The sequence below is a fragment of the Solanum verrucosum genome, unplaced genomic scaffold, assembly GCF_900185275.1.
Source record: "Solanum verrucosum unplaced genomic scaffold, falcon-dt-bn FXZP01000134.1, whole genome shotgun sequence".
Lineage (NCBI taxonomy): Eukaryota > Viridiplantae > Streptophyta > Magnoliopsida > Solanales > Solanaceae > Solanum > Solanum verrucosum.
In genome coordinates, this window is record NW_026020833.1 from 1,124,398 (window position 1) to 1,148,151 (window position 23,754).

Here is a 23,754-nt window from a genome sequence, read left to right on the forward strand (position 1 = left end):
AAAAATTAGGTGGTATCCCATATAATATGAGAAAAAGTCTAGAGTTCATTGGTGTTATTGAGGCTTGTGGATGTCACGACCCGGGATCACCCCCTAGTCGTAATCGGCGTACTCGACCTCGAAGCGGTCTAATACAAGCCTCTTAGCATTCATTCATCGCATAGACACTAAAACCATAAGGAATTAAAAACTTTCTTTACCAAGAAAACATTTCATAAAAAATAAAATAATAGCAAAGCGGAAGACTTCTAGACTTTATACATGATGTCTCAAAACCATCTAATACTTTAGAGTACAAAATTCGGGACCAATCCCATACACAACTTAAACAATACTAAAAAGATATAAAAGAACATATGGGGTATTGTGCTCGAATATATGAGGACTCACCAAGTCTTCATCTTCAACACTTAGACACCTATCAAATAGCCATGACATGTCACCTTCTCAAAATCCCTACACTTTAGTCAAAAAGGGAAAGAAAGGGGTTAGCACAATTAAGTACTAAGTATGGAAGCCATGCAAAAACATGCTAAAAGGGACGTTTATTGGAGAAACATGCTTTTATGCCATTTGGTACAACTTCATGAAAAAAATACAAGTATAAGAGTCACAATATCCAACCATAACCAACATACAAGTCATTAACCACTTTAGCACATACTCCACACATAACCCATTCCTTCACCTTAAACCATCCACCTCAAGTAACCCTTGGACAACACTTTGTGCAATGTATGGATAGCGTCCCATACCACCATCCACACTAAAGCATCATCCTAAGGCAACCAAATGTGAACTTACCACTTATCATGCTTCATATCACAAGCCATCATGCACAACTAGTACCAATGTAAAACACATGAACATAATTGACAAGTAAGCCTTTTCATCATTTCTTGACCTCTATCTCAAGTTACCCAAAGCTACACTTAAGTGAAACATGAAGTGAACGCCCATACAATCTATTCATATACACCTAAGTGTTCCTAAGGGTTACCATAGATAAGGAAATTTACCATTACAATATAACATACTAAGTCAATGTTCACATATAAAACCATAGCCAACCGTATACATACTCAACATATATTCATATACAACCCATGCTTAACATTAAAGGAACACATGCCATTTCATTACCATAGGACCTCTACCTAATATAACCTTAAGACACATTTGAGTAAGACAAGAAGTGACCGCCCATACAACCTCTTCAAGCACACTTAAGTGTTCCTCAAGATTACCTTAGATAACGACATTTCCTTTACAACATAACATCACTAGACCAACATTCTTTAAGAAACCATTTTTGGAGACATTCAAGCACATAAGGGGACTTTCACATAATAGTCGTTCGACTTAGGGAACTCACTTTAGTATCTTCAAAGCCTACTCGTGCCATATGTAGATAGCATCTCATACTACTGCCTACACGTTGTAGAACCTATCCAATAACTAGAGTGCGCATCCCACATGATGGGAAAGGAATAACCGACATAGACCATACTAGCTAGGTATGGAATCCGGAGTCTATCCTACTCCGTGGAGGTTGTTCTACTTGCCAAAGGTAGAACTAGTAAGCAACCCATGTAGGCACATGGTTTAGGGGATGTCCAAGGAAGTTCATTGTGCCTAATCTCATACTCAACTAGGCCACCTTCCTAACCACATCCACTCGGTGCTAGCCTTGTTTCCCATAGAGTATTCAATCACATATGTACTTAGAGAAGGTTCCTTTTCTAGTTCAACTAACTCATAGTACCTCTTCCCAAGAAAGGCCCCATTTCTTAGTCATGGCCAATCAAGGTTCATAATGATAGCTCATTAAATCCCCCTGGAAGGGTGCCTTAGGCCTACCGATTTTTTCATTAAGGGTGCCTTAAGCCTGCCGGTCCAAGGTTCATCATTTCACACATGAGAAGGGCTACCACCATTAGGTCTACCGATTTCATGGTTTTACATTTTACTTAGGAAAGCTAGACTTATGAAAGGGCACCATTTCTTAGTTTTGCCGATTCAAGTCTTGGCCTAGAATTCCTCTTTTAGCATTTATAGAAAGGGCACCATTTCTTAGTTCTGCCCATTTCACACATTCATGCATTCAAGACTTTAAGTAACAAGGAGGGACACTTTAGTCTACCAACCAAGTCACAACATTTTCATTTAAGGATACTTCATAATCCAACATCATTTCATATATACATCATGATAAATCATACTTTAACTCACAATGCTATCCACTTTACATAGGATCATTACAAGATCACATAAAACTCATTCACATCATACCTTCACATATAGCTTCATATAAAACTCATTCACATCATACCTTCACATATAGCTTCACATAAAACTTTACATATAGCTTCATATAGGACTTTACATATAGCCTCATTCATATATAATAATATAACAATACAATAACACTCATATAATGCCATTCATGGCCTCAATTCACAATAATACAATATTCCAACATTATGCAACAACATCCCCACTGCCTTCATGGCTAAAATTCACAATAATACCACACAAGAACAAGATATAACACTTCCACCAAAGGTGGATTCAACCTACCAACAACAATTAATTCAATAAAGAGAGTTCAAGCTTTCTTACCATAATTCAAAGCCATAGCCAAAATCACCAAAAATCCAAGCAATCACCAATACTTCACTCATAAGCCTTACCACCCTTAATTCACCCATTATCAACAATTAATCATGAATAAACATTAAACAACACAAGAGATATCAATACAATTCACTTTACACATAATTCCATCAACTTTGAATTTATAGAAATAGACCCACTTCATAAACACATTTTGGGGTTTTGTAGAATACAAGGATTCATGGAGTTTTTCATCTTAAAGCATCAAATAAACATCAATAATATCATAACTTATTATTTTAAATCGTTTCATGCAAGAACCCATGAGTTTGAGTAGAAATTAGGCTTTTTCACAAACTTTGGAAAAGTTGAAAACCATTTGAAATTGGCTCTAGGGTGATAGCTTGCCCTAGATAAAGAACTCCCATACCTTTACTAAGATTCCCCAAGAAATTTGATGAAGAAAACGTCTTGCATCCACAACCCTAGCTCCCACTTCTTCTTCTTCTTCTCTTCTTTCTCTCTTCTTCTCTTCTTCACTCAAGAACCCTAACTCTTACTCTTTTAAAATGGAACAAATATGATCCACAATCAGCCTAACACAACAATATAACCTCAAAAGAAATGATTTGTGAAAAGACCAAAATGCCCTTAAATTTCCGGACGGACTACCTGTCAACTGCCCAACTTTCAAAGGATATAACTCGCTCATACGAACTCGGAACCGAGCAAACTCGGTGGCGTTGGAAAGATCGTTCCAAGGGATTTCCAAAAATAACTGGAACTACTCCTGGATCATCCTGAGCTAGGAGTTATGGCTGCTCAAAGTTGGCCAAAAACTCACTGATTTCCTCACTTGGCCGAATTTCCAGATTCTGATTTTTTTTCCAAAAATGACTACTTCCAATTTCAAGCTTCTTCATATTCATTTTAAATTGTCGGATGTTACAGTGGACTCATGGATTTGGGGTTTAATGGACATAAATACACTTGGTCTAACCAAAGGGGTATCAACTCTAGAATTTGAAAGAGGTTGGATAGGGCAATGGTTAATGATAATTGGCTCCAAAATATGCCTCACACCTGCATCACCCACCTCCCTTCTGTGGGGTCTAACCACTGTCCATTACTTATGGAAATGAATGCCAGGCCAGACAATTGCATCAAATATTTCAGATTCCTCAATTGTTGGGTTGAGCAGCCCTCGTTTGAGGAGACAGTCACTGCCTGCTGGAACAGGCCTATCGAAGGAAATGCTATGTGGACCTTCGATCAGAAAATGAAGAGGTTGACTTCTACTCTTAGTGCTTGGTCCAAGATGAACTTTGGAGATATTTATGTTAAGGTTAAAGAGTTTGAAGAAAGAGTAAAGGCAGCAGAAGACAACCTCCTCCATAACAACACAGAGAAACATAGAGAAGATCTTCAAAGTATTAATGCGGAGTATATTAGATAGATGAAGTTGGAAGACTCTATTCTTAAACAAAAATCATAGTTACACTGGTTCAAAGAAGGAGATGGCAATTCCAACTACTTTTATGCCTTGATTAGAGGAAGGAGAAGAAGATTATTTGTCCATAAAATCCTCAACGAGAATGATGAATGGATACAAGGAAATGAACAGATTTCCCAGACTGCCTGTGACCATTTTCAGCATATCTTCTGAAATGACCCAAAAAGTTCTTAAAAATGTGCTTCGGAAGTTACCGGAAACTTGTTTAGCTATATATAAAAAAAAATCCGTTTAGTTTTTCGAAAATCCGACTTCATATTCTTGTTTAGGGGGTGAAATTGAGTGGGGGATGGGTCTAATCCAAATTTTAGAGCAACCGTATCAAAATCCGAAATTTCCAAGTGAAGCCTTTTTCGAGGGTCTACTTTGGAGGGTCATATCTCCTAGCACAGAAATTATTGGGTGGCCAATAACATATCCATGGAAAGCCCTTTGAGTTAGCTACCTAACGCACTTCGTTTCACCTCATTTGGAGTTCGGACAAAGAAGTTATGCCCATTTTCATAAAATCTGTCCGGCAGGAAAGGCAATTTCCAGTGAGCGTTTTTACTGTTCACCCGCCTCATTTTTTTTTCTAAGTGTTGGACTATTTTTCCAAAGGGCATATGTTATTTCCTATATACCATTAGTTCAATTCCCATCTCTAAAACATTTCCCAAAACACCTCTCCCATACTTAGACACATTTTCTTTCAAGTTCTCTCAAGAACCCTAATCCAAAACCTTCATCAAGATTGAAGAGACTCTTGCTCCAAGTTCCAAGCTTTCATTGAAGACACTCTCAAGACCTTCATAAAAACTCAAGGTATGTGGTGTTGAAATCATGGGTCCTTCCACCCATAGTGCCTAGACTCTATTCTACTCACTAATTCATGGTTTAAGTTAAGATTCATAAATTAGTCTTGTTCTTTGTAATAATTTCCTGCACATTGAATTCTAAACATGAAAAGTGATTGTTTTGAGCATGTTGTGACTCTAGAACTTGAACCTAAATTTGGAATGGATGTGGAGATTTTCATGTGGTATTGTGGGTGTTAAAAAGGTGTTGTTGTAGGTTGTTCACTGGTTTGGCTGCATAATTACTACCCTATTTTCCATGCTCTTTGATTCTATAACATGCCTTCAAGGTGTTTGACAAAATGTCCAACCATGGATAATTGATGAATCGATGCTTTAAAGCTTGAGTTATGAGATGTATGGAAATCCAGAGATGTGTTGATGACAAACTAAGCTTGTGTATATGTTCATTCCATACGTGAGATTGCATTAGAGCCTAATGAGAATTTCCTATATAAAGTGTTGCATGACCATGCCCGGTCCGGGGGAAAAGAACCGGACAACCATGTGAGAGGTTTATATCTCACCACCTAGGATGCTTGGGGTGTGACCAACATCAACCATGTGAGAGGTTTATATCTCACCATCTAGGATGCTTGGGGTGTGACCAACATCAACCATGTGAGGGGTTTATACCTTGCCACCAGGGTGTCCGGGTGTGAACGGCATCCCCCATCCTACGTTGAGGTTATAGATTGGTTGGATCATGCATACACATATGATATCTACTATTAGTATAGATTTACTTAAACATGTTTTGACTTCACTTTGATCATGCATCCTCATATTGTTATTCATAATGCCTATGAAACTATTTCTTGTATTTCGATTGTGTCCCTGTCTATTGTTGTGTTGCACCCCGCATACTTAGTACATTCCAAGTACTAACGCATATTTTGCCTACATGATGTCACCATGTAGGGACCGGAGCTACTCTTGATCCTTCTCTCCATTCACGTGGCTAGTACGGTGCTTATCCGAGTTGTTGGTGAGTCCTCAATGATTCGAGGGCTATGTTATGTTTCCTACTCCTATGTTTTGAGACTTTAGCTTGCAATTGTATTTTGACTATGAGGGGGAGCCGATAGTATGTCATGGCCCCGTCCTATCTATGTATGTAGAGGTGTGTGTTGGACAAGTATTTTGTAAATGAGCTTGACTCTTGTTCTATGATGTCATTTTGAAATGGTTTGCCCTTAGTCCCTATTTCTCGTTAAATTAATGTTGAATGTACTTCCGCGACCGATGAAGTGTGATGACAAGTTTGAGAGGCTTGTTTGGGGTTCCTTCGGGTTCCTCATTCGCCATGTCACGTCTAGGCTTTAGGCTTGGGTCGTGACAAGCTTGGTATCAAAGCACTAGGTTGTAAAATCATCGGAGTCCAACACACCGCATTGAGTAGAGTCCTAATCATGGTTGTGAAGCGCGCCACGACTATGAATGGGAGGCTACAAAACGTTTTAGGAAAGGTTTCCCTTCTTCATGTTCTATGTCGAGCTTAGAGTGCGATATGGTGATTCCTCTCTAACGCTTGTTCTTTGGATCCCGATCACCGGAAGAACCACCCACCAATGGTGAGCTCCGTGATGAACTCACCATGCTTGCACAAGTGGTAGCTAACCAAGTGCAACAAGGAGCCCAAGCTCCTCGAACTACCACCCTGGGGGAAAGGGTGAGAGATTTCATGAGGATGAACCCTCCGGTCTTCCATGGTTCAAAGGTGGATGAGGACCCGCAAGAGTTCATCGATGAGGTATGCAAAATCTTGACCATTATGGATGTTGGTGCTTGTGAGAAGGCGGAATTGGCGGCCTACCAACTCAAGGGGGTTTCTCAAATTTGGTTTGATCAATGGAAGGGTTAGAAAGGTAATGGCTATGTGGTGTTGTGGGAGGAGTTTAAAGTTGCTTTCCTTAATAGGTTCTTCCCTCTTGAGCTTAGGGAGGCAAAGTTGGTGGAGTTCATGAAATTGAAGCAAGGAGCTATGAGTGTGAGGGAGTATGCCCTCAAATTTTTCCAACTCTCCAAGTATGCACCTCACTTGGTGGCCGACTCTAGGTCGAGGATGAACAAATTTATGATGGGTGTATCCGACTTGGTTATTGAGGAGTGTCGATCCGCTATGCTCATTGGAGATATGGATTTGTCTCGGTTGATGACTTATGCCGAGCAAATGGAGGAGGAGAAATTGAGGAAGAAAAGGGGTCACGAGGCCAAGAGGGCCCGATTGGAGAATAGGTTCCCTAAGGGTGCTAGATTTCATCAAGGCCGAGGAAACCCTCATGTCAATCGGGGATTTGCTATCAATGTTCCTAGACCTCAAGGGGGAGGTGAAGTGGGTTCTATGGATGTATGCCTTAAGTGTGGGAGGAAGCATGGTGGTGCTTGCATGAAGGGTTCGGGTGCTTGCTTTGAATGTGAAGAAGTGGGTCATAAGAGGTTTGAGTGTCCCAAGATCCGCAACAAGGTCCGAAGTGCTAACACTACTCCTTTGGGTAGAGGTGCTTCTCAAAGTGGTTCCCCAAGGGACAATCGATTTTATGCTTTGCATGGTAGACAAGGTGTTAATGAGACCCCGGATGTGGTGACCGGTATGTTGCAAATCTTTGATCTTGATGTTTATACTTTGATTGATCCGGGTGCCACCCTTTCCTTTGTTACCCCCTTAGTTGCTAGAAAATTTCATGTCGAGTCAGAATTGTTGCATGAGTCATATGAAGTATCTACTCCCATTGGTGTCTCTATTGTTGCTAGAAAAGTGTATAGAAATTGTCCGGTTTGCATATTGAATAAGTTGTTGCCTTGCGATCTTGTTGAGTTGAACATGGTGGATTTTGATGTTATTCTTGGGATGGATTGGTTGCATGCATATTATGCTTCTATTGATTGTAGGACTCGTAAAGTCAAGTTCCGATTTCCTAATGAACCCATCCTTGAGTGGGAGAGCCGGGATGTTGTGGTGAAGGGGAAATTCATTTCTTGCATTAAAGCCCATAGGTTGATTTCCAAAGGGTGCTTGTACCATATTGTGAGAGTCAATGATGTGGAGTCTAAAGTCCCTCTTATTGAGTCTATTCCGGTTGTTAATGAGTTTCTAGATATCTTCCCAGAAGACCTTCCCGGTGTCCCTCCCGAAAGGAAGATAGATCTTGGTATAGACGTCCTTCCCGATACTCAACCTATTTCTATCCCCTCTTACCATATGGCCCCGGCGGAGTTGAAAGAGTTGAAAGAGCAATTAAAAGATTTGTTAGAGAAGGGGTTTATTAGACCTAGTCATTCTCCCTGGGGTGCTCCGATTTTGTTTGTGAAGAAGAAAGATGGGTCTCTTAGAATGTGTATTGATTATCGACAACTTAATAGGGTCACCGTCAAGAATACGTATCCTCTTCCAAGGATTGACGATTTATTTGACCAATTGCATGGAGCTAGTCACTTCTCTAAGATTGATCTTCGGTCAGGGTATCATCAAGTGAAGGTGAGGGAGTGTGATATTTTCAAGACGGCCTTTCGTACTAGGTATGGGCACTATGAGTTTGTGGTGATGTCTTTCGGGTTGACTAATGCTTCGGCTCTCTTTATGGATTTGATGAATAGGGTTTTCAAACCCTACCTTGATTCTTTTGTGGTGGTGTTTATAGATGACATCTTGATCTATTCTCGGGGTGAGGAAGAGCACAAGGGTCACTTGAGGGTTGTACTCCAAAGATTGAGGGAAGAGAAGTTGTACGCTAATTATGAAAAGTGTGAGTTTTGGTTGAAGGAAGTTGCTTTCCTAGGCCATGTGGTGTCGGGGGATGGTATTAAGGTGGATCCTAAGAAGACCGATGTTATTAGGAATTGGCCTAGACCTTTGACCCCGTCGGATATAAGGAGTTTCTTGGGTTTAGCGGGTTATTATAGGAGATTTGTGGAAGGGTTTTCTTCTCTTGCTTCTCCTATGACTAAGTTGACTCAAAAGAAGGCTAAATTTGTGTGGTCGGATGAGTGTGAGGAAAGCTTCCAAACTTTGAAAGAAAGGCTTGTGTCCGCTCCTATTTTGTCACTTCCGGATGGGTTAGAAGGTTTTGTTGTTTATTGTGATGCTTCCTGTATTGATTTGGGTTGTGTGTTGATGCAAAGTGGTAAGGTTATAGCCTATGCTTCTAGGCAACTTAAGGTTAATGAAAAAAATTACCCAACCCATGATCTTGAATTGGCCGCCGTGGTTTTTGCTTTAAAGATTTGGCGTCATTATTTGTATGGGGTGCATGTTGATATCTTCACCGACCATAAGAATCTCCAATATGTGTTCACGCAAAAAGACTTTAACTTGAGACAAAAGAGGTGGTTAGAATTCCTTAAGGATTATGATATGAGTGTTCACTATCATCCGGGGAAAGCTAATATGGTGGCGGATGCATTGAGTAGAGTGTCCATGGGTAGCTTGGCTCATGTGGAGGAAGGTAGTAAAGAGTTGGCTAAGGAGGTCCATCGGTTGGCCAAATTGGGAGTTAGGTTAGAAGGGGTGGATAGTGGAGGAGTAGTTGTTGTTGATGGTTCAAGGTCTTCCTTGGTTGATGAGGTGATAGTCAAGCAAGATCTTGATCCTTCTTTGGTAGAATTAAAGGCTTCGGTGAGTAGTGGTAAGGTGGAGGTTTTCTCCCAAGGGGGAGATGGTGCCCTTAGGTACCAAGGTAGATTATGTGTTCCTTATGTGGATGGTGTGAGGGAAAGAATCCTTGATGAGGCTCATAATTATTTTTATTCTATTCATCCGGGGTCAATAAAGATGTATAGAGACTTGAGGGATGTGTATTGGTGGGGCGGTATGAAGAAGGACATTGCAAAATTTGTTTCGGGTTGCCTTAGTTGTCAACAAGTCAAGGCCGAACATCAAAGGCTGGGTGGCCTAACTCAAGACATTGAGATACCTACTTGGAAGTGGGAAGAAATCAACATGGATTTTGTAGTGGGCTTACCCAAGGCTAGAAGAGGCTTTGGTTCGGTTTGGGTGGTGGTTGATCGGATGACAAAGTCGGCTCATTTCCTACCGGTTAAAACTACCTACGGGGCTGAAGAGTATGCCAAGTTGTACATTCATGAATTGGTAAGGTTGCATGGGATTTCTTTGTCTATCATCTCGGATCGTGGTGCCCAATTCACTTCTCACTTTTGGAAGTCATTCCAAAGGGGTCTTGGTACAAAGGTAAAGCTTAGCACGACCTTCCACCCTCAAACGGATGGCCAAGCCAAAAGAACAATTCAAACCTTCGAGGATATGCTTAGAGCTTGTGTATTGGAGTTGAAAGGTAGTTGGGATGATCATCTTCCTTTGATTGAATTTGCATACAACAATAGTTATCATTCTAGTATCGGTATGGCTCCTTTTGAGGCACTTTATGGTAGACGGTGTAGGTCACCGGTTGGGTGGTTTGAAGTTGGAGAGGTGGCCTTGTTGGGTCCGGATCTGGTCATGGATGCTCTTGAGAAGGTAAGGATGATTAGGGAGAGGTTGAAAACAGCTCAAAGTCGTCAAAAGCCTTATGCCGATGTGAGGAGACGGGATCTTGAATTCAAAGTGGGTGATTGGGTTTATTTGAAAGTTTCTCCAATGAAAGGTGTGGTTCGTTTTGGTAAGAAGGGGAAATTAAGTCCTAGGTATGTCGGTCCTTATGAGATAATAAGAAGGGTTGGTAAAGTAGCCTATGAGTTGGGATTGCCCAAGGAGATGGAATTAGTTCATCCGGTATTCCATGTATTGATGTTGAGAAAATGTGTTGGTGATCCTAACGCTATTGTACCTCTTAAGGTTGTGGGTGTTGTAGAAGATAATTTGACGTATGAAGAAGTCCCGGTTCAGATCTTAGATAGACAAGTTAAAGGGTTGAGGAACAAAGAAGTGGCGTCCGTTAAGGTGCTTTGGAGAAATCAACAAGTGGAGAGTGCTACTTGGGAGGCCGAAGCGGACATGCAAAGACGTTATCCTTACCTATTCAACTCCACTCAGGCCTAAGGTATTAAATCAAGTCCTTTGTACTCCATTGAGTCTTACATTTCAGCCCCTGAATCATTAATGTGCATATATGTTTAAATTGATGAGTTATGGATGCTTTACACTAAGTTTTGAAATCTTGAAGTGATGTTTAAATAAAATTTTTGCATTCATGTTGGGGCTGATATGTTCTTACTAAGTCTTGCCTTGTACGTCTCTTCCACATTCGGGGACGAATGTTCCCAAGGGGGAGATATTGAAATGACCCAAAAAGTTCTTAAAAATGTGCTTCGGAAGTTACCGGAAACTTGTTTAGCAATATATATATAAAAAAAAATCCATTTCATTTTTCGAAAATCCGACTTCATATTCTTGTTTAGGGGGTCAAATTGAGTGGGAAATGGGTCTAACCCAAATTTTAGAGCAACCGTATCAAAATTCGAAATTTCCAAGTGAAGCCTTTTTCGAGGGTCTACTTTGGAGAGTCATATCTCCTAGTACACAACTCATTGGGTGGCCAATAACATATCCATGGAAAGCCCTTTGAGTTAGCTACCTAACGCACTTCGTTTCACCTCATTTGGAGTTCGGACAAAGAAGTTATGCCCATTTTCGTAAAATCTGTCCGCCAGGAAAGGCAATATCCAGTGAGCGTTTTTACTGTTCACCCGCCTCATTTTTTCTCTAAGTGTTGGACCATTTTTCCAAAGGGCATATGTTGTTTCCTATATACCATTAGTTCAATTCCCATCTCTAATACATTTCCCAAAACACCTCTCCCATACTTAGACACATTTTCTCTCAGGTTCTCTCAAGAACCCTAATCCAAAACCTTCCTCAAGATTGAAGAGACTCTTGCTCCAAGTTCCAAGCTTTCATTGAAGACACTCTCAAAACCTTCATAAAAACTCAAGGTATGTGGTGTTGAACTCATGGGTCCTTCCACCCATAGTGCCTAGACTCTATTCTACTCACTAATTCATGGTTTAAGGTAAGATTCATAAATTAGTCTTGTTCCTAGTAATAATTTCCTGCACATTAAATTTTAAACATGAAAAGTGATTGTTTTGAGCATGTTGTGACTCTAGAACTTGAACCTAAATTTGGAATGAATGTGGAGATTTTCATGTGGTATTGTGGGTGTTAAAAAGGTGTTGTTGTAGGTTGTTCACTGGTTTGGCTGCATAATTACTACCCTATTTTTCATGCTCCTTGATTCCATTACATGCCTTCAAGGTGTTTGACAAAATGTCCAACTATGGAGAATTGATGAATCGATGCTTTAAAGCTTGAGTTATGAGATGTATGGAAATCCAGAGATGTGTTGATGACAAACTAAGCTTGTGTATATGTTCATTCCATACGTGAGATTGCATTAGAGCCTAATGGGAATTTCCTATATAAAGTGTTGTTTGACCATGCCCGGTCCGGGGGAAAAGAACCGGACAACCATGTGAGAGGTTTATATCTCAGCACCTAGGATGCTTGGGGTGTGACCAACATCAACCATGTGAGAGGTTTATATCTCACCACCTAGGATGCTTGGGGTGTGACCAACATCAACCATGTGAGGGGCTTATACCTTGCCACCAGGGTGTCCGGGTGTGAACGGCATCCCCCATCCTACGTTGAGGTTATAGATTGGTTGGATCATGCATACACATATGATATCTACTATTAGTATAGATTTACTTAAACATGTTTTGACTTCACTTTGATCATGCATCCTCATATTGTTATTCATAATGCCTATGAAACTATTTCGTGTATTTCGATTGTGTCCTTGTCTATTGTTGTGTTGCACCCCGCATACTTAGTACATTCCAAGTACTAACGCATATTTTGCCTACATGATGTCACCATGTAGGGACCGGAGCTACTCTTGTTCCTTCTCTCCATTCACGTGGCTAGTACGGTGCTTATCCGAGTTGTTGGTGAGTCCTCAATGATTCGAGGGCTATGTTATGTTTCCTACTCCTATGTTTTGAGACTTTAGCTTGCAATTGTATTTTGACTATGAGGGGGAGCCGGTAGTATGTCATGGCCCCGTCCTATCTATGTATGTAGAGGTGTGCGTTGGACAAGTATTTTGTAAATGAGCTTGACTCTTGTTCTATGATATCATTTTGAAATGGTTTGCCCTTAGTCCCTATTTCCCGTTAAATTAATGTTGAATGTACATCCGCGACCGATGAAGTGTGATGACAAGTTTGAGAGGCTCGTTTTGGGTTCCTTCGGGTTCTTCATTCGCCATGTCACGTCTAGGCCCTAGGCTTGGGTCGTGACATCTTCACAGGTGAGGAAAACTTGATTGGTGAAATTCCAATGCAATGCATTCCAAGAATGGTCAGCCATGAACATAATGACAGCTTGAAAAAAATCCCTTCCATTGAGGAGCTTAGGGAAGTGGTTTACTCTATGAACCCCAACTCAACTGCTGGACCAGATGGTATGAATGGTTACTTCTTCCAGAAGTGTTGGCATATTATAAAGAATGACTTGATGTCTGTGATTCTGGCCTTTTTCAGTGGTCAGATGATTCCTAAATATTTTTCACATTCTCTTCTTATTCTCCTTCCCAAAGTAAAGAACCCTAACAGACTCAATGAATTCAGACCCATCAGCTTGAGTAACTTCATCACCAAGATTATTTCTAAGCTATTATGCCTCAGACTTGCTCCTCTACTACCTAATTTTATTTCTCCTAATCAATCAGGATTTGTAAAGGGTGGAAGCATATCGGAGAACATTATGTTAGCTCAAGAAATTATCCATCAGATTAAGAAACCTACTATTGGTAGCAATGTTGTGATCAAGCTTGATATGGCAAAAGCATATGATAGGGTTTCATGGTCATATATTTGTTTGATCTTGAGGAAAATGGGTTTTGATGAGGTTTTCATCGACATGATATGGAGAATTTTGGCCAACAATTGGTATTCTATCATTCTTAATGGTAGAAGGTATGGTTTCTTCCACTCTACTAGAGGTCTTAAACAAGGTGATCCTCTATCCCCAGCCCTATTTATTTTAGGTGCTGAGATGTTATCTAGGTCTCTCAATGGGGTCCACCATCACCCACTGTATCATGGTTTCTATATGGAAATGAGAGGACCTCAGATTAATCACCTAAGTTTTGCGGACGGCATCATTATTTTCTCTTCTGGGAGGAGGAATTCTCTCAAGCTCATCACGCAAACTTTGGCTACATTTGAAAGGATCTCTAGTCAACGTATCAACAATGCAAAGAGTCACTTTTTGCTCCATCCCAATGCCTTTAAAACTACGTGTGATAGAATTAAAAGGTATACTGGATTTCATCAGAAGGAGACTCCTATTACTTACCTTGGCTGTCCACTCTTTATTGGAAGGCCTAGACTTAGCTACTTCTCGGATCTCATCAACAAAATAGTGAATAGAATCACTGGATGGCAATCTAAGATGCTAAGTTATGGGGGTAAAGCCACCTTGATTAAGCATGTCCTTCAATCCATGCCGATCCACATTCTTTCTGCTATTCCCCCCTACTACTCTTAAACAGATTCAAGATATTATGGCTGACTTCTACTGGGGATGAAAGGAGGACAAGAAAAAATATCATTGGTCATCATGGAAGAATCTCAGCTTTTCGTATGAGGAAGGGGGAATTGGGGTAAGGCAAATGAGTGATATTTGTCATGCTTTCCAATTCAAACATTGGTGGATCTTTAGAACCAAACAAACTCTTTGGGGAGATTTTCTTAAAGCTAAATATTGCCAAAGATCTAATCCTATAAGCAAAAAATGGGATTCGGGAGAATCTCAAGCTTGGAAGGTCCTTATGAAAAACAAACATATGGTGGAAAATCACATTCAATCGAAAATTAAAAATGGTTCGGTTCTTTTTGGTGGGACAACTGACTAGGAATAGGACCGCTAGCTCAATTCACTAGCACAAGCCACAGATTTGACAATGAAACTATCGCTGATTTTATGACAAATGAGCAGTGGAATGTGCACAAATTGATCAGACTTGTTCCTCAGAACCAGCTTCACACAATTCTGTCCACTCAGATACAGCTGCAGCATAATAGTACTGACCAGGCAGTATGGAATCTTAACTCGAATGGCCTCTTTACTATCTCTTCTGCCTGGGACAGTATTAGAGAAAAAAGAAACAAAACCAAGATAAATTCCTACACTTGGAATCGACACATTCCTTTTAAATGTTCATTCTTGTTGTGGAGGACTATAAGAGGCAAACTCCCTACCAATGAAAAACTGGCCAGCTTTGGCATTGAGCCAAGTAATTGCTACTGTTGTCACTCACCTGGTGCTGATACAATTGAGCACATTTTTAACTCAAGGAACTTAGCAAAAAATGTATGGAATTTTTTTGCTATCTCCTTGGGCATACCTACTGATTTCCTGCCACTGAGAAACATGATCATGCGATGGTGGAGTATGCCTCATCACAATGAGGCACATAAAATCATTCTTCAATCCACTCTAATCTTTATTTGTTGGAGTTTGTGGAAAAATAGATGTTCAAATAAATATAGGGGTAAGCAATCTAATATTGCAAGAGTCAAGCATCTTGTAATTTTAGACACTTTCAAACTGCTGCACACTGTTTTTCCCTACATCCCTTGGCCTCTGAACTGGAGTAGGCTTTGCAAGCTTCTCGAGACATGTATCCACGACACCAAAATTACAGTAGTTCAATGGCTTAAACCACCAGAAAATTGGGTTAAACTGAACACCGATGGGAGTGCCTTGAGCAACCCAGGCAGCATGGGAGCTGGAGGAGTTCTCAGAAATCACATGGGTAAACTCCTATTTTCTTTTTCAGTTCCTCTAGGTGAAGGCACCAACAACCAAGCTTAGGTCGAAGCAGCTTTGTTTGGCTTAAATTGGTGTGCTCATTTAAAATATAGCAAGATCATTCTGGAAGTTGATTCCCGACTTCTTGTGGACTGGTTTTTAAGCAAAACAACAATTCCTTGGTCCATTTCTGCCCAAATACACAGGCTGCAGCAACTGTCCTCTACCTTCTCTCAGATTAAATGTATTCATACACTTCGAGAGGCCAATTTCGTAGCAGATACACTTGCCAAAAACAGTTACCAACTGACCAGCCCCCACGTGTTCTTCAACACTCATCAACTCCCCAATATCGCGGCAGCTTACTTTCATCAAGACTGGCATGCCATGTTTCAGAAGAAGAAAGTTGAAGAGAATTAAAGAACCATCTTAATTCATTTCCAGCAAATAAGGACTTGAAAGAAGCTTGAACTTCGTCAACCTTCTTTTGATGATCAACCAATCATCATCACTTGGCTACTCCTGTTAGGATAGTCCCTAGTTGAGTCTCTTTTTTACTTTAATTGTAAAGGTAGAGTCTCCCTCATTTATGCTTTCCTAGATTCCATGTATCGAGAGGAGTCCTCTCACATAGGTGCATAGAAAATAAGTTTCTTTTCTAGTTTGGGGAAGGTTTGGAGAACCGAATAAGGATGCTTAATCGGCTACCAACTCTTGTACCACCATTAAGCGGAGGTAAGGTTTAAGTCCCCCTCCTTGTAATTTTGATTTTATTAATGATAAGGCCTGGGGGTGTTGCTCAGCCCCTACCCCTCTAAGGGTATTAAAAAAAAAAAAACCCAAAATCCTAAACGCTAAACCCTAAACACTAAACCAGAAACCCTAAACCCTTAGCCATAAACCCTAAACCCTAAACCCAAAACAATAAACCTACAACCCAAAACCCTAAACCTAAAACCCAAAACTCTACACCCTAAAAGCTAAACAATAAACCATAAACCCTTTATGTAACCATAAACCATAAACCCTAAATCTAAACTCAAAACCCTAAACCCTAAACTCAAAACCCTAAACCCTAAACCCTAAATACAAAACCATAAATCTATCCCTTAAACCCTAAACTCTAAATCCTAAATGCTTAACCCTAAACCCTAGACCCTAAATCCTAACCTCTAAACCCTAAACCCTAAACTTTAAAAAAAAAACTTTTAAAAAAATTTAAAAAAAAAAAAAAACTACAACTTGAAACCCTAAACCCTAAACCCTAAATCCTTAACCTAAAACCTTAAATCTTTAACCCGACTGGCCTCTTTGTTCATAGTGGTTGAGAAGTTTGCTCCATACCACTAATAGGTCAAGGGTTCAAAGGTTGGTTAGGAGAAGGAGAAAAGAAGAAAAAAACCTTTAACCCGAAAACCTAAACCCTAACACCAAAACCATAAACCTTAAACCCTAAAACCTAAACCCTAAACCCTAAACCTTAAACCCTAAACCTACAACCCCCATCGCACCTTCATTTGACAAAATTTTTCTCTCTGTAAATTCTTACTCTAAAAAAGCGCTCAAGACAGCCAAAATAACGGCTACATTTCCAAAATCTGCAAACACTGCCGGAACGGCGCGTGAGCCGCCGGCAGAGCTCCCCAGGCCACCGGATAAAGACCAATCGGAGCGCCTGAATGCTACCGACAAAACCCACCCAGCCACTCTCTCTAATTCATCCCACAACTCCACGAATTCGCAAAACACTAACGCGATCAACACAGCGATTTCGGTCAAAGAGTTGGAAGGGACGCGTAATTTTATTTCCCCAAGCGATTCTGTATTGATTCGTGAAAAAGTGATTGGATATATGGAATCTCCTAGTCTCGATCTACATTATAGTAAAAACCCAACTGATTTCATCGTTCCAATCGACGAGAATCGAGAGGTGACCTATGCGAAAGACGCAAACGAATATCCAGAATTGCGCCTTCAATTTCGAGATACTTCCAGTCAAATTCGTACTGATTCAACCACTGGGGATTACTCCCCACATGATGAGGTTCATCTCACAGAAAATTCAAGCAAAATGGATGGCGGAATCACCGGCGGGAAGGAATCCGGCGAACCTCGAACTCAGGTCACCGGAGTCTATGAAAAGTCTGGGAAAAGAATTGATTCCCCACCTTTGGACATCCATCTTACAGATACATCAAGCAATTTGGAAGGAGGAAACACCAACAACATTCAGTCAATCCATCCGGATGAAGTTGCAATGAACTCGAGCAAAGGAACTAGCAGGAAGACTCAAGATATTGATAAGACTAATTCATTCCCTGCTCTAGCTGCAAGAACCAACGACCAGCTGCTGAGTGCAATTCATACCTCAGGAACACCTACAACACATGAAGAAACAGTTCAAATGCAGGAAATGGCAATGAACATACAACAAGCCAATGGTCACAGCAAGAGGAACCAAATTACAGAAAGCTCAACTGCAGAAGCTCAATCATCGAACTTCTCCTTTGGAATTAGAGGTAACTCAATGAACTTAATCCCTAATGATAATCCTTCTGTAATGCAGGATGCAAACCAGGACAGGACAATGGAGATAGTCGAATTGGATCAACAACGAAAGATTGTACCAACAAGTCAAAGTCGTCAAAATAATGGCAAAGAGGTGCAGACAGGACACAAAGACAAAGAGAAAACAAAAAATTAGAATGAGGATGCAAATCACCAAAGAGGAACTAGTCGAGCTCAACCGAAAAACACTAAAGCTACTAGGGAATATCAGGATAACTTTCCTCGGATCTCCAACAACTTTGCTAGGTATGATCCTAATCTTCAAAGGAGTAAACATGTCGATAATCAGGCTAGTATTAATGTAGATCAGAATGGTAACAAAAATCTGAGCAATCAGCAGCAAAGTCGAGCCCAGAACTCTAAACAGGATAATATCCCTGAACCTGCTCCTTTCACTATTGTGCAATCCTTTGCTGCTCGATTAAGATATAATCAATCCAAAAATGAAACTCCTATTGTGTTGAATAGTCCCGTACACACCACTAGACAGGGACTACCTGTTGTACTACTGGACGAGGATGATTATAATATCAAATTGGCTGAAATTTGTAAACACACTCTTGTTGGCAAATTCACCAACACCATGCCCAAAATGGAATTGATCCGGAAAAGCTTCACTTTGCAAACTCAATTAACTGGAGGGGTGAAAATAACTCATTTTAATTCTAGACATGTGTATATCGATCTTGACAATGAGTTTGACTATGTTACGGTTTGGACTAAACAAAGGATGAATATAGAAGGTCAACTAATGAGAATCCAAACTTGGACCCCTGATTTCACACGTGAGGAAGAAACCCCTATAGTCCCTATATGGGTGGCACTTCCTGAACTGCCATGGCATTGTTACAATAAGGTCGTTTTAACAACCATCTTGAGCTCTATTGGCAAGGTATTATACCTTGACTCACCTTCTTCCCAGAAAACTAGAGGCAGCATGGCTAGAGTTAAAATTCAAATTGACCTTACCAAGGAAAGACCCCCCCATGTCTGGCTGGGATTCAAGAACTCTGATCCCAACAAAGGGAGGTGGCAAAAAATTCAATATGAAGGTATTCCCGACTACTGTCATTACTGTAAACACCAAGGGCATGTGGATAATGTTTGTACTGTCAAGAGAAGAGATGAGGAGTTCCAAAAAAGGAAAGAAATGGAGGCTGAAAAGAAGAACAAGACGAAGGGAGAACAAGAGAAAGGAGTCAATAAAAATCAGGTACAAGACCATGGTAAATCAGCTGTACAGGCTCCACAGCAATCTGAGCAAAGAGAAGACTGTAGACCTGGAGAAAATACAAAACAACCTCAAGGAAAAACTCACCCTCAAGTCCAACAACACACTCACACTACCCAGGTCCAGATTCACCAAGAGCAGGAAGTTGGTGATCAAGAAGAGCACTGGCAGATCCAACGAAAGAAGCAGAACAAAAATCAGGACCAATCTTATCCCAAGACTGCCTGGAGACCTGTCTCACCACAACAAAAAGGAGCCAAGAACAGCAAGCAGCAGGAAACACAACCATCAGGTATACTTCCTACAATTCTTACTCATAATAACTATATTAACCTCGAAATGCAGGAACTACAAGATACAAACAATGAGGAGGAAGGTAACAACAACAGGACAGTAGGGCAAGGAAATCAGACAATGCAAGGATCAGATAAGGATCCATCTCTAATAAATCTTAACAATAACACACCAAGAAAGCAGGTTGTAACCTCTGAAACACATAACACCCCAGGTATTGACTCTCTAATCCCAACCCCTAATCCCCATCATACTATTGATATTAATGTTGCTGAGGAAGCTGCTGGAGGTATGGAAGGGAGGGTTCAGGAGACACACACTAATTTGCAGGAAGGGGTATCCAAAGGGGGGAGGGGGGAATTGACTCATGTTCTGCATGAGGTTGAGACTTACGACCATAGGATTGACTCTAGAGCCCCTGCTACCCCTATCTCCACGCAAAGGATAGCTGATCAATATACAACTCAGGAAAGGAAAAAGATGACTACTGAAACAGAACAACAGAGAGACAGAACAAACAATAAATCAGGAGGGAGGCTGAGTAAAAAGAAAAGAGATGCAATGAAAAAGAGGCAAGGAAAAAGAGGACTACTGGAACAGGGGTTAACAGAAAAAGGTCAGCAACTAGAGAAACAGACAGAAACCAAAGTCAAGAAGGGGAGACCCATACAAGATGATTATGGAGCTCTGAACTCAGAAGATGAGCTAGACCCTGATAATCAATCCGTAGATGAATATGATGAAGAGGAGGAGGAAACTAGCAATCATCTAATTTAAGCATTTGGCTCAACCATTATCACTGAATGGTCGGAAGAGCTCCAGGAACTCACTGAGCAGCAAGGATTGTCTCCCAGAGGGAGGAAGCAAAACAGAAACACCAAACAGCCGGCTACCACCAGTATCTCTGCCACTGCTAGCAGGCCCATCACAAGGTCCAAATCTAAAGGTTTTTGATGATTAAGGCCCTTTGTTGGAATGCTAGGAGTATCAATACCCAAGGTTCTATGGAGAGACTACTAACACTCAAGAAAATGCACCAGTTAGACATGATTGTTGTACTTGAGCCCTTTGCAGATAACTCCCATCTTAACACTGTGAGAATCCATCTTCAAATGGAACATGCAGTTAGTAACTCTAATGGAAAAATTTGGCTTTTTTGGTCTAACGCAATCACTGGTAATATTCGTGAAAATAGTGAGCAACATATCACAGGAGACTTCAAGCATTCTGATCTTACTGAAGGTTTCATGGTGTCCTTCATTTATGCTAAGTGTAAGGAACATATGAGAAGACCTTTGTGGGATAGTCTACTACAGTATGCTAGCTTGGACATACCTTGGTGTACCATTGGAGACTTCAATGTTATCACCAATATAGAGGAAAAGCTTGGGGGAATGCCTTACAACATGAATAAGAGCTTTGAGTTTATAGGTGTGATTGAAGCCTGTGGCCTTACTGATCTGGGCTTTACAGGTATACCTTTCACTTGGTGTAACCAAAGGACTGCACAAGCTAGAGTTTGGAAGAGGTTGGACAGGTCCATGGTCAATGACAAGTGGCTAGAGATCATGCCACAAACTACTATTGAACATCTATCCTCAGTTGGATCTGATCACAACCCTCTTTTGATGGAATTGGTTAGGAAAAATGAGAATCACATCAAATATTTCAAGTTCCTTCATTGCTGGGTGGATAATGTTAATTTTATGGAGACGGCTCGAAAGTGTTGGGATACGGATGTCACAGGTGATCCTATGTGGCAACTTCATCAGAAAATGAAGAGGCTAACACACACTCTTAGCAACTGGTCAAAGAATGAATATGGAGATATTTATGCCAAAGTGAAAGAATTTGAAGAAACTATCAAGAAGGCTGAGGAGGAACTGCTTACACATAACACTGAAGCACTGAGACAACAACTACATCTCATGAATGCCAATTATATTAGATATTTGAAGTTGGAGGAATCCATCCTTAAACAAAAGACTCAACTCCAATGGTTTAAGGAAGGAGATGCCAACACCAAATATTTTCACGCTTTGATGAGGGGTCGAAGAAGAAGACTCTTTATACATAAAATCTGTACAGGGAATGATGTGTGGGTTCAAGGGGATGAGCAGATAGCACAAGCAACCTGTGATTACTTCCAGGAAATGTTTACTGGTCACAATCGCAGAATAGATGGAAGAATCCTTCAATATTTGCCTACTCTAGTCACGCCTGAGCAGAACCAGAAACTGCAGGAAATGCCTACTTTGGAGGAACTAAAGCAGGTGGTGTTTGCCATGAATCCAAACTCAGCACCTGGCCCTGATGGTATTGGTGGTAAATTTTACCAAGCATGCTGGAACATAATTAAAGAGGATCTGCTAGCTGTTGTACAACACTTTTTTTGTGGTCACATTATGCCCAAGTTTATGTCTCATGCATGTTTGGTTTTGCTTCCCAAAAAGGAGTAGCCTAGCAATTTTTCTGACCTCAGGCCTATTAGTCTCAGTAACTTCTCAAATAAGATCATTTCCAAACTTCTAAGCATGAGGCTAGCTGATATCATTCCCCTGCTCATATCAGACAATCAATCCGGATTTGTGAGAGGGAGAAGCATCAAAGAAAGTATTATGCTTGCACAAGAGATCACACATGACATCAAGAGGCCTTAAGAAGGAGACAATGTGGTAATCAAACTAGACATGACCAAAGCCTATGACAGAGTTTCTTGGTCCTTTACTTGCTTGGTATTAAGGAGATTGGGTTTTGGGGAATTTTTCATTGATCTAGTGTGGAGAACCATGAGTAACAATTGGTACTCAATCATTATTAATGGCCATAGACATGGTTTTTTCCACTCAACTCGAGGTCTCAAACAAGGTGATCCTCTTTCTCCGGCCCTATTTATTTTAGGTGCGGAGGTTTTATCAAGAATGCTTAACAACACTCTGCAGAATCCTATGTATAGAGGATTTAACATGGATCCCAAAGGCCCCCAGATTAACCATCTAAGTTTTGCCGACGATGTGATTATATTTACTTCTTCAGACACAGACTCTATGAGACTCATCATGGCCAATTTGGAGGAATATGAACACACTTCGGATCAACTTATCAACAAAGAGAAGAGACATTTTATGGTCCCCTCAAACACTCCTCAAGATATCATCAACAACATACAGCAGGTCACTGGTTTTACACAGAAGGACAGTCCAATCACTTACCTAGGCTGTCCATTATACATTGGTAGACAAAGGATCATTTATTATTCACAACTTGTTGAGAAAGTGTCCAAGAAGATTTGTGGATGGCAGGCAAGGATATTAAGTTTCGGAGGCAAAATCACTTTTGTCAAGCATGCATTACAATCCATTCCTATTCACACTATGGCTGCAATCTCACCTCCCAGTACTACTATTAAATACATTGAGTCTATTATTGCTGATTTTTTCTGGGGAAGAGATCAAGACCATAGGAAATACCATTGGGCATCACTCGAAACCATGAGCCTACCTTATGATGAAGGAGGGGTGGGGCTCAGAAGACTCACAGATATCTGCACTTCTCTGCAGTATAAACAGTGGTGGAACTTTAGAGCTAAAGACTCTCTATGGGGTCAATTCCTCAGGTCCAAATACTGTCAGCGAGCCAATCCAGTTGCAAAGAAAGTGGACACTGGTCAGTCCTTAGTGTGGAGATATATGACGAAGAATAAAGACAAAGTAGAGGATCATATTACATGGAAGATTAGGTCTGGAAGTTGTTCCTTTTGGAGGGATGACTGGCTAGGAATGAGTGCTCTTGCTAAGTACACCACCAGCATTTCCAGCCGCAATAATGCTACGATTGCCCACTTTCTAGTCAACGGGGAATGGAATGAAAGAAAGCTGCGACAGCAGGTTCCACCACTGCTCATCCCCCACATATTGAG

General features: G+C 40.7%; 1 protein-coding gene across 1 annotated transcript; it reads left to right on the top strand.

Moving 5' to 3' along the window:
• The first annotated feature begins 20,947 nt into the window (after positions 1-20,947).
• On the top strand, positions 20,948-22,294 carry LOC125813531 (uncharacterized). Its single transcript, XM_049493019.1, has one exon. It carries the CDS (start codon positions 20,948-20,950, stop codon positions 22,292-22,294), a length of 1,347 nt encoding a protein of 448 aa, XP_049348976.1.
• Positions 22,295-23,754: the final 1,460 nt, after the last annotated feature.

Excerpts from the sequence above, each read along its gene's own strand:
- LOC125813531 (XM_049493019.1), top strand. The coding sequence starts at position 20,948 with ATGGAACATGCAGTTAGTAACTCTAATGGAAAAATTTGGCTTTTTTGG.